Consider the following 11,353-nt stretch of genomic DNA (forward strand, 5'->3'; position numbering starts at 1 on the left):
CTCTGCCTGCCACCCTTGCAGCTCTGCCGCCTGAGAGCTGACCAGGTGGTTCACCGCTGGCTGAGGGCTCACCCTGGGCTACATGCTTTGCGGGGCTTCTGCATAATTGTATCTAGTCAATCTCAGCCACCAGTTGGGCAGCCCTGTTCTATGGATGCATCTGAGCAGCTGGGCCAAGACCACACAGCTCTTAGATGGCACAGCCAGGATTCAAACCCAGGACTGAGCATGAAGCTACTGTGTTGTCGTTAGCAGGTTTGACTGTCCCCCTCCCCGCTCCGCAAATGGCCTGTTAAAACAGCAACCCTTCGAGAACGCCCCGTCGGCTCTCACTTGCACTCTGGCAAGAGCCCCTTACCCTTGTTTTCCCACCCCCTCGGAGGGGCCGTGCCCACGATCCCAGAACTGCTGCTGACTGCCGGCCCCACCCCTGACCTCGGAGCCCCATCTGTAAATGGGACCTGGCTGCCTCCTGCAGTGGGCTGAGTGCAACTGCGCCTGGGAGGGGGCCGGGGCTGGGGGACAGCCCTGGGTTCCTTCTTTCTGCCAGGCCTGGGCCCACCAGGCCCCGGCTGTCACAACCAGGTAGAGCAGGTCCCTTTTCACTGAAGATAGCTAGTCAGAGCCAGGCCCTCCCCGCCAAGGAGCCAGCCGACCTGGGCTTCACACCCTGAACCAGACCCCGTGATGCGGTGCAGATGCGCCCCCCCCCACCCCGCCCTCGACAGCCTGCCAAAGGTGGGAGAGGAAGCGGGGCTCCCCACCCCCCTTTTCCCAGGAAGCGGAGGCTCCCCGTCCCCCTTCTCCCAGGAAGCCACTCCCTCCCATGCCTGAGGCTGGCTTTACTCTCAGTGTGTTCACTGGAGAGGAGGGTGTGGTTTAGAATAAAGATCTCATTTTTCCTTTTTAACAAAAAATAATTTCATGGAGGCCAAACCTGGAGACGACACTGTGGGTGGAGCTCCCTTCTGTGGTGACGTTACTCAGGCCAGGCTGGGAAAAATCCCTTGGTTTGTAGGTCCGTGAGGACACCAGCCTTGGGGTGATGTGGGCTATAATGACCTAGTACCAAGCTTTTATTGCATAAAAAGCTAACAGAACAAACCAGGGAAATGTGGAATGTACATACCCTATTCTGAGAAGCAACTCAAAAGTCTAAGAGTGCAGAGATGCGCAGAAAGGCTGGAAGGCGGGGATGACAGGCTGGGCAGCCTGCAGGAGCCGGGGCGCGCAGAGCAGCCACCCCGGCGGGGACGCGGGGTACCCAGCTCTCGTGTACAGAACACAGGCGGCCAGTTCGTTGTGTATTTATTTGCATCTCGTCTATACAACAGGTTATTTACAGATATAAACGAAACCACAGCAAAACTGCTGTAAAACCCTTCAGCCCCTCCTGACGTGACTCCTCCCGACGCCCACGGCCGAGCGGAGCGGCGGGGCTGGAGCCTGGCTGTGGAGCGGGCCAGCTGAGTACCTGGGCGTCGGCCAAGGGAAATAGCTGGGGATTATGGCTTCAGCATTCTCCCAGAGCACATTCCTGAGCGCTGACAACGTGGAGCCCTTGCCACCCCCACCCACCCCCACCCAGCCCCACCGGCGGTGGGCCAGGGAAGGGGGCCTGCGTTGGGGGTGGGCAGCCACGGTTCGTCTTCCTGCCCCCAGCGTGTCTGCCGGACCCCGGGCTGGCAGGAGCTCCCGAGCGGACGGGGAGGATGCTGGCCCGGGGCCGTGTGCTGCCCTGCTGGCTGCCGTTTGGCAGCTGGAGGTGGCAAGAGCTGCCGGTGCTGCCAGGAAGGGGGGGGAACAGGAGCCGGCCCAGGGCTGACGGGGAACAGGTCTTAGAAAGCATCTCCCAGCTCCACGCTGGGCGCAGTAGGACCATCAGCGCCGAGTGGAGCCAGGGGCGAGGCACCCGCCTCTCCTCTCTTTGGCCTTGGAACTGGTAAAGGAGGGACTGGGGCGCAAGCCGAGAAAAGGTGCCCCAGCCTTGGCCCCTGGCTGCTCGGGGCCGGGTGCACGCGCCCAGGGGCTCCCCCCCTCAGGCCAGGGCCCCCGGAAGCCTCAGCGGGGCACAGCTTCGGGGCTCGCGGCAGGCCTGGCCCCTTGGGCGGCTCACTCCTCCCGGCTGCGTGTACAGAGGCCTCTGCTCGGACCGGCGCTCCCGTGCCTCACTGCTGACTCCGGGGGTGCAAGGCCACAGGGTGGCAGGGGGAGGAGACCGCAGTGGGCGGGCCGGGCATCGGGGATCACAGTGTCGGCCTCGCACACGCCTCTGGTCACCTGTGCACACCACACGCACACCCCCCACCCTCCTGGGTTGGAGGCACACTCGCTCTCTGACACACAGGCACATTCTCACTCACTCACACACGGTCAGAGTGAATCCGAGTCTTATTGCTGTGCAGGGGGGGGCGCTGGGGACGGTCACTCCACGAAGACCGAGAACAGCACCATCACCATGATGCCCGTGCAGAGCAGAAGCACCTGCTGCAGGGAGCACCTGTGGGGAGAGAGGGCCGGGGCTCAGGGGGCCGTGCGGGCCGGCGGGCAGCGGGCAGGGGCCTGCCAACGGCAGGGCCGGCGGGCAGCTCACCACGGGTCGTCTTCCTCCAGGAGGTCGGGCAGCACGTTCACCAGGGCAATGTAGAGAAAGCCGCCGGAGGTGAAGGGCAGGATCCAGGCCACCGTCTCCTCTGCAGTAGGGGGAGGAGCCCTGACTGGCTGGGGGGGCCAGGTGGCCACGTGTACCGACCGCCGCCCCCCGCTCCCCGCCGTGGGGCGGACCAGGGCAGAGCCGGGCTTGGATACCCGGGTCAGGGCGGCCGTGCCCTTCAGCCGGGGCCCCTCTGCGGACCGCCACCACCCCCCACGCCCGTACCTACTCCCTTGGGGGACTGCGCGCAGATGGCAAAGCAGGCGCCCAGCAGGCCCCCCAGTGCCGTCGAGAGCTGCAGCTTGGCTGCGCTCCATCGGTCAAAGCCGGCCCGGAGCAAGATGGCAAAGTCGCCCACCTGAGGGGAGGTCCAGACGATCACTCTGGGCCCCGGTGGGGCCAGACGCCCTGAGCATCTCAGGTGTGCACAGGTCCACTGAGCCCCAGCAGCAGCCCCATCGCTGGGACCCCGGCCCACATCCCCTCTGCTGGGCCCCAGTCCCCAGGAGGCTGCAGCGTGCCCGCAACGGCGGTCGCAGCCTGAGTAGGCTGAGCAGCCCCAGGTCTCTGGTGCAGCCCCCCAAGCCCCCATTGCTGGGCAGTCCCACCCAAAGTACCCCCCACCAGCTGTACACCTGCACGGCTCATCACGGCGAGCCTGTGGCACTCACCTCATGGGGGATCTCATGCAGGAGGATGGCCATGGTGGTCAGGAGCCCGATCTGCAGGGAGGGGAGTGTGTGGGGGGGGTCTGTTGAGGGCACCCACCTGCCCGCTCATCCTACCAGTGTCTGCTCTGGGTCCCTGGCTGGACACCATTTGGCTACTAGAAATACAGCAGCGAATGGAACAGACCAGGAACCCGCCCTCAAGAAGCTAACCATCAGGGGTGGAGAGGCAAGGACTGCGTAAACGCAGGAACCATGTGACTACACACCGTGACAGGCCACGGGGACCGGAGGGACTGCGTGCCATGGGACACGGGGGGCCTGACTGAGACAAGGGGTCAGCAGAGGCCTCTTTGAGAGAGTGCTTTTGGAACGGAGGCCTGAGGATGAGAGCAGGAGAAAGAACACTCCAAGCAGAGGCAGCAGGGAGGAGGAAGCCACAGGTGGGGGGCGAGGTGGGCCAGTTCAAGGGCAGACAGCGCTCGGGGCCAAGCACAGAGGGCAGAGGGAGCCAAGTGGGGAGAAGCATCAGGAAGCAGGCAGGGGCCGAGTCTAGCAGCTTGGCTGAGGCCCGTGGTCCCAACGAGGACGGCTGGGATAAGGTGCTGGGTGGAGGGAGCGTGGCGGAGACGGACTGGAGGCCACCTCTGGAAGCAGGGCCGCCTGGTCAATGCGGGCCCTGCACGCCCATCGCGATGGCCTACCCCCCGCCCCAGCCTCACTCACCTTCTTGCTCACAAGGAAGCTGGCGGCCACGGCCAGCCCGTGGGTGAAGTTGTCTATGGTGTTGGCCAGCAGGTTGAGATAGCCACTGACCTGGGTGAGGAGGGACAGGGTTGGGCTGAGCCAGGCAGGCGGGCCTGAACCGGGCCGGCCACTCGGGGAGGGGCGGCTATAGGACAGGGGGGGCCCCCGAGCGGGCCACTCACTTTGATGTTCCGGACCACGGCGCTCAGGCCGGGCTCTGCAGCCGGCTGGGCCAGATAGTGGCCTCCATTGAGCGCGGCAGCAACTGCGGGGTCTTTGCTGGGGGCCTAGGGCCAGGAGAAGGGGGGAGAGGTGACATTAGATGCCCCCCACTCGGCCAGGGTAAGCAGAGGGAGTGAGAGATGGAGGAGTCAGGGGACACCTCTTTTACCTGGCTGGACTGCGCTGCCCCACCAGCCGGGTGACCCCAGACCCAACAGGCCCTCTGCCTCCCACACTGCTGTCACTGGCATCTACGGGGACCAGTCACGGCAGGGGCTGGGGCCCGGATCCTTCCAGACGAGCTGGCCCAGCCTCCCAGAGCTCCCAGGAAAGGGCCAAGAGACCCTCTTTTTTTAGGGTTTGGCTCAAAACCTGAATATTCAATGGAAGGGCTATTGCTGAAGCTGAAACTGTAATACTTTGGCCACCTGATGCGAAGAACTGACTCACTGGAAAAGACCCTGATGCTGGGAAAGACTGAGGGTGGAAGAAGGGGACGACAGAGGATGAGATGGCTGGATGGCATCACTGACTCAATGGACATGGGTTTGAGTAAACTCCGGGAGTGGTGATAGACAGGGAGGCCTGGCGTGCTGCAGTCCATGGGGTCGCGAAGAGTCAAACCCGACTGAGGGACTGAACTGAACTGAACTGACTTAAAACCTGGGCCTGCAGGCCCTAGCACCACCGCAGAACGAAGGCTGACCTGTGTGGGATCTGGGGTTTGGGGCTCACCTGGCTGGTCTCCTCCTTCCCCTTGCTGTCCAAGAACAACTTCTCCAACACCAGGAAGGTCAGGAAGCCAGCAATGACCCACAGTCCCAGCTGCTGTTGCTGCTGCAAGCTCTGCCCCTCACCACCTGCAGGGGGCAGCACTGACAAGCCAGGCCCGGCCAGGGCACAGATTGGGGGTGGGGAGCCCCCCATTGGAACCGGGGCACTAGGACCGTGACAGATGTCCAGGAACCCCTCTCCCAGTCATTCTGCAGGCCGGGGCACCAGCTCCCACCCACCGCCCGCCACCCTCCTGGCCCCCCAGCCTGTGGCCTCACTCACCAGAGCTGGCACTGTTCGTGTAGGCCCACGCCTCGGGGAGCAGGTGGAGAAACACGTTGCCCAGAAGTCCCCCCAAGGCAAAGCTGAGCAGCTGTTTCAGGCGCCGTGCTCCAGCTACAAGGCAGAGATGTGGGACCTGGGAACCGAGTCCCTGGCCTGACCCCTTCCCCACCCAGCTTACTGGGCTCCTAGTGTGATCTCAACCAGACTGCAGGTCTCTGGAAGGCTGCATGTGGGCTGCTGGCCTTCCCGGGCCCCCCAGCCTCCAGTCTCAAAAGGGGCTGGTGTTCAGCAAGAATTCACCGTGTCCTCCAGGATGCCCGTGGAGCCACTACTGCTCCAGGGCTAAGAGACCGGACAGGTCCCGGCTCCCAAAGCCAGCAGCTGCTAAGTCTGGGCAGATTACTTCCAGGACTCAGTTTCATCATCTGTAACGTAGGGGCAATTGTATCTACCTGACAGTGACTGATCCTGAGGAAATTAAATGACAACACGTACAGGAAGTGCTTATTAAAGAGGAGCTTTTCTCTCCTCAGCCACTGGAACTCTCAGCAAAGTGGCAGAGACCTGACAACTTGTGCAGACTTAGAATATCCAGAGTTGGAAGTGCCCTAAGGGGGCCATCTCGAAACCCTTGGTCCAACAGACAAACCGAGGCCCAGAGGGAAAAGGTGGCTTGGTGGTGGGGGTGGGGGGTACGATCCCAGGGTAGCAACTGCTTCCAGGCTGTGCAACCTTGGGCTCCTCGAGAACTTCTCTGTGCCTGTGCATCCCTGTTTGTAAAGCGGCGCTAACAATCCAAGTCCTCCCTAGGCTGACCCCGCAGGGATGCTATGAGAGGGGCAGGAGCTCCGGGCCTGAAGAGGGCTGCGCTCACAGATGCGGTGCCAGCCCTCAGCCCAGTGTCCGGCATGGCTGCGTGCCTCACCGTCTGCTGAATGAACAGTTCCTAATCCTGGCAGGCAGCACAAGTCCCTGGGGGACCCTCGCTTCAAAGCTTCCCAGGGCTGGTCCCGAACTTCTGTGTCGTTGTCCTGGCTGGGGGCGACAGGCACCTGCATCTTTAGGGCTCCCCATCTGACCCTGTTTATCTTTCTCACAGAATGTCACTGTGGACACGCGCACACCGTAGGAAAGGGAAGCCAAGGAAAGCCCTCTGCCACACCTGCGCCCATCTCCCAGGTGCCCTCCCCAGAGGAGGTGGGCTGCTGGCCTCTCCGTGTTCCAGGGAAGGCCGCCCTGGGGGCTCTGGGTCTGAGCACCCTTTTGCACGCTGAACGGGGCCGAAGCGAGAGGCAGCGCTTTGTACGGGGCACTGGCTGGTGCACATGGAGCCCGTTCCCAGTGCCGGGCAGTCTTCTTTTTTTTCCACGTTAACAGGTTAATTGATGTGGTGTGCTCCATGGCCCACCTTGGGCCCACCACCCCCACCCTTGGAGGGGTCGCCGTGGCACCACCTGCCACACGAAGCCAGCCTCGCTGCTGCTGGAGCCCGGGACATGAGCCTGCACACTCCATGCCTAAGCATGGTTGAGACAGCAAGGAAACTCTGGCCAGAGACAACGCCTAGTCCCGCTGCTCATCAGGTCTGTATAGGACGTTTCGTGTATCACCCCAGAGGTATAACATCAAGACAGTCTGAGTAGCAACCGTCTTCTCCTGCATCATCCCACCCGCCCCACCAGTACCAGCACCCCATGTCTCAGTAAGATCCCAAACCCACTCCTCACTCACTAAATATGGTACAAGGTGACACTCAGGGGAGGCAGGTCTACTTGTGTTCAAGAACCCCCCCTCCCAGGTCTGGAAGCCAGGATGGACGATATCCCCCAGGCTGTTTAGTGGCTGGGCAGTCTTTCAAGCGCTCTACCAGTATTAGTTCATTTAACCGTCACAGTAACATCTATGAAGCTGATAACTGTTATTCTCCCCGTTTTTAAGGTTGGGACCTTGAGGCAGAGCGAAGTTAAGGAACTCACCCTGTACCACCCAACCGGTAAGTGGCAGAGCCAAGCTTTGAACCCCAGGCAGCCTGGCGTCCTATTTCCAGCCTTGCCTCTCGCTTCGCAGTGAATGTTCGCTGACGTTCGTCTTTCAGGATAAACAGGTGCACAAACGGATGAGCAAATAAGCACAGCGCACCCTGGCTCACTGGACCGCGGGGAAGAACCGTACTTGGTCCAGCCCTCTATCTCAGACACGCTGCCCCCTGGGACGAGACCCGGCTCTCCCAGCAAGGGCAGTGGCATGGTTCCCCGGTCACCTGCCGCCCCCAGGTGCTGGAGGGGCTATCACCCACCTTCTGAGCGCAGCGTGGTCCCCATCTCCAAGGGAATGACGAGCAGCGGGAAGACCCCGCTGAGCCCCACCATGAGCGAGCCCAGGAGGGAGCAGATCCACGTCTCCAGTCTCTCACCACTCAGCAGGGCCCCCCAGGACTCACTCTCCTTATTGTCCAGGCGACAGGCCGCCGCCGCCCCCCGGCTCCAGAGGGCCTGCTGGGAGCCCCCAGCCCCTCCCAGGAGCTCCAGGGCAAGGGCAGCGAGGAAGAGGAGCCTCTGTCCCGCCATGCCGGGGCAGGGACATCCAGGCATGCCACGTGCTGAAAGACACACAAAGGCCGCTTATGTGAGCGGCCACCCTTGGCCGTGCACCTGCTTAGAAGACATGGTACCCGGACCTTCCCTGCACTCCCGGCGGCCACGGCGCCCGCCCTCCTGCCCGCCTCCCCCAGGGCCTCCGAGGACCCCTGTGAGGGGTGCACAGAGCAACGGGGCTCTGTTCCTCCACACCCCACTTCCAAGGACCACACATTTCTTTTTTTCCTTGGGAGCCATTTCCAGACTTTATGTCAGCCTGTCCGCCTAAGGCTAAACTTTCCTTAATGACAGGGTGAGGCGCTGGCTGGGTTCCCTTCAGCCACCGGCAGGCCCGCCCCATCAGGGTGTCTGGCTGCCAGGCGAGAAAGCTTGGCTACCAGGATGCGCCCCAGTGAGGACACCCCCAGGGGCGGCGGGAGGCGGTACTGTCTAGATTGACAGAACGAGCTTAGGAAGTGCAGGTGGCGGGAGCCAAGCAGCTGGCCTAGGTCAAGACCATCAGGGCTTCTTCCTAGGAAATGAGTCTAATATCCTGGGGCCTGGAGACAGATAGGAGGTGAGACTGGAGAGGCTCCTTCAGTGACGAGCAGCCTCCCAGATGCACATCCAAGACCTACCCTTAACTTTGTGCTCCACGCTTAGAGCTGCGTGGCTTGCAGTGCTGTGTGCTTAGTCGCTCAGCCCTGTCAACTCTTTGCGACTCCGTGGACTGTGGCCCGCCAGGCTCCTCTGTCCATGGGGATGCTCCAGGCAAGAAGACTGGAGTGGGCTGCCAAGCCCTCCTCGCCTGACTGCGGACAAGTCCCTAAAGCCCTTCTCTGAGCCCTTAGTCGCCTCCTCCGAGGGAGATCAGTATGGCCTCCCTCCCTTGGTCGTGAGGGTGAGATGAGTTTGCCCGTCAGGTGAGTCTGCCTGGCATGCTGAAGGCACAGATAGCCCTCCTCATGTTAAGGGAGCACCCGGCGGGCAGATCACAGGACCTGGATGTGAGTCAACCAAGAGGGAAGTTCAACCTGGGAACTCAGGCATGAGGTTTAAATGTGGTCTGCCCAGCCTCCGGCCGGCTGTGACCTTGAGCCAGTGATGTCCTTGCCTCAGTTTCCTGATCTGCTGATGGAGGTGGGAGGGAGGGAAAGCAGCTGGAAGAGACGCTGGGGTCTGGGATCTCCAGGCCTTAACGGGACCCTGATGAAACCCACTGGGCTCCACTGGGGACCAAAGGCGGGACTGCGGCCAGGAGGCCAGGCTTGGGAGGTAGAGGCGGGTCACGGTTAAAGGTGAGGGGGCCCCAAGTGTGGAACAGGAGATGGGGGTTACCGAGAGAGTCAGAGAGGAAGAGGGAAGGGGGGAAGCAAGAGCGGCAGAGTGAAGAGGGGGAGAGCCAAAGACGGATGCGGAGCCGGGAGAGAGGGGGACGACGCGCGGGGAGACAGGAGAAGAGCCCAAGGAAGTTTTAGCTCCCGGGCGAGAGGCCCAGGTCCGACCTGGACAAGGGGATCGGCAGAGTCCGTCCCGTCCGGGGCTCGGGCCCCGGGCGTCGGGCAGTCACTCACCGTGCGGCGGTGGCGGCGGCGGCGCTCCAGGCGGCCCCGGCCATCCAGCTGCGGCACCGCGCCCCGCCCCGGCCCTGCCCCGCCCGGCCCGGCCCGGCGCCCCCCTCCACCCGGGCCCGGAGCCGCCCCCAGCGCGCGGCCACGTCACACGGGACCTGTCCGGAACCCGGCGCGCCGCGCGCCGCGGGGTCGCGGGGGGAGCGGCGGTGGAGGGGCGCGCTTCCGCCTCGAGGCTATGGGGGACCCAGGAGGCTGGCGCACTTCCGCTCGGGCCGGACCCGGGACGGCGGCGGGGCGTGTCGGGCGGAAGTGGGAGCCTTGTGGGCACCCGGCTCGGCCTGGCAGCGCGAGGGCGGAGGCAGCGGCCCCCGCAGGGACCGCGAGTGGCCAGGGGACTTGGGCTTGCGGGGCCTGGCCGCCGCTTCCTCTCTAGGGCGGCGGTGCCGGCCGCGGCCGCACGGGGGCGCGCTCGGCCGCCGGACGGCGCCGCCCCGGGACGGGGTCCGGGTGTGCGGGGCGGGGGACGGCTGCCGCGCGCTCCCGCTCTGAGTCAGCCGGGCCTGGCTCCTCCATGAGCCAGGGAAAGGGGAAGTGCCTGCCACAGGGAGGGGCCTAGCCCCGGGAACCTCAGAAGAGGGAATTTTATTCTTACTCATCGAATTATTTTTATGCTTTGGTTTTTCACTGGGAACCTCAAGCCTTTTGTCTCCAGGGCTTGTAACCCTTTGGAGTCCAATGCACGGTGGCCCGACGTTGCTGCCCGTAAACTCCAAACCTTGGGGAGCAGAGACTCTCTGCTTCCCTCACTATAGACGAAGGCAGCGAACAGCATCATTATTGTGATTATAACTGCAGTTTAACTGAACATCTACGATGTGCCATTCACTCTGCTCGTACTGTCTTCACTGAATCCTCGGGTCTGTTACCCCAGGGTCGCACAAATGGCAGAAGCCCGATTCAAACCTGGGTGTCCCTGGACCCAGAGCATGTGAGAGCACCTCTCTCTTGGAGGATCATGGGACTCCGGTTGGCATTTCCACTTTTGCATTCTTCTTGGGGAATCAGCCAGGACCATATAATACTAGGAAGGGGCACTTGGGTGCTCCCTTGGGTAGAGATTGTGAGCGGGTTGGGAGTCTCCGAGCCTCTGACCCTCTTCTACTCCTGCGGTGGGTCCTTCATCCGTCATGTGTCACTCTCCCTTACAGGGGGCTCCGACAGCACAGGGCTGTCACGGGCTACACCAGTTACCCTATTCCACCTCACTCGCCCACGTTTGCTCTTCTTAAGCCCCCAGCTACACAGCGGATCAGCTTTCCTCTGAAACTCCAGTGTGCCTCATCCACCAGGCCCTTAGGTCTGCTGGGGTGCCCTCCTGTTCTGCTTCCAGAGTTCTGAAGTGGAAGCCCTAAGTCACTTACTTTGTGAAGGGAGGAGGACGCTCCGGGATGCTGCTTTGGGATCTCCTAAGATGCCCTCCCCACCTATGCAAATCACTCCATCACATGCAAAGCACTTCACAATATACAAATGATTTCACAATAACACAGTCAGCATTCCCGCCACTAGGAGCTGAGGACTGCTGGCCACCAGTAAGGGGATGGGCAAGACCCAGCTAGAAACACCACATGCTGCCTTCTCTCTGCCCTTTCCTCTCACTCGGACCGGAATTTCCATCATTGGGCTCCCTAATGTACTGGGGGTTGGGATGAGACTCTGGAAAATGGTCATGAGCCAGAAGAGCCCAGGTAGACTTCAATGGGGGAACCATTGTGTGGCTGTTAAAAATGGTGAGTTAGACCTGCCTGGGGTTTCCGGATGTGGACGAGTAAGAAAAGAGAAATGTAGAAATAT

General features: G+C 62.2%; 1 protein-coding gene across 3 annotated transcripts; it reads right to left on the reverse strand.

Annotated features, from left to right (window-relative positions):
* Positions 1 to 1,264: 1,264 nt before the first annotated feature.
* On the reverse strand, positions 1,265 to 9,643 carry SLC39A13 (solute carrier family 39 member 13). 3 transcript variants are annotated; one of them, XM_065944714.1, is made up of 10 exons: positions 9,500 to 9,643; positions 7,646 to 7,948; positions 5,347 to 5,460; positions 5,026 to 5,150; positions 4,251 to 4,355; positions 4,048 to 4,137; positions 3,325 to 3,375; positions 2,883 to 3,011; positions 2,594 to 2,693; positions 1,265 to 2,500 (listed from the first exon to the last, which is right to left on the reverse strand). In XM_065944714.1, the coding sequence occupies exons 2-9, from the start codon at positions 7,938 to 7,940 to the stop codon at positions 2,631 to 2,633; spliced, it is 972 nt and encodes a 323-aa protein (XP_065800786.1). In that variant the 5' UTR covers positions 7,941 to 7,948; positions 9,500 to 9,643; the 3' UTR covers positions 1,265 to 2,500; positions 2,594 to 2,630. The 3 variants fall into 3 exon arrangements, with proteins under 3 accessions (XP_065800786.1, XP_065800785.1, XP_065800784.1); XM_065944712.1 differs by having other exon boundaries at positions 1,269 to 2,500; positions 2,879 to 3,011; XM_065944713.1 differs by lacking the exon at positions 4,251 to 4,355 and having other exon boundaries at positions 1,266 to 2,500; positions 2,879 to 3,011.
* Positions 9,644 to 11,353: the final 1,710 nt, after the last annotated feature.

The sequence above is a fragment of the Muntiacus reevesi genome, chromosome 9 (assembly GCF_963930625.1).
Source record: "Muntiacus reevesi chromosome 9, mMunRee1.1, whole genome shotgun sequence".
Lineage (NCBI taxonomy): Eukaryota > Metazoa > Chordata > Mammalia > Artiodactyla > Cervidae > Muntiacus > Muntiacus reevesi.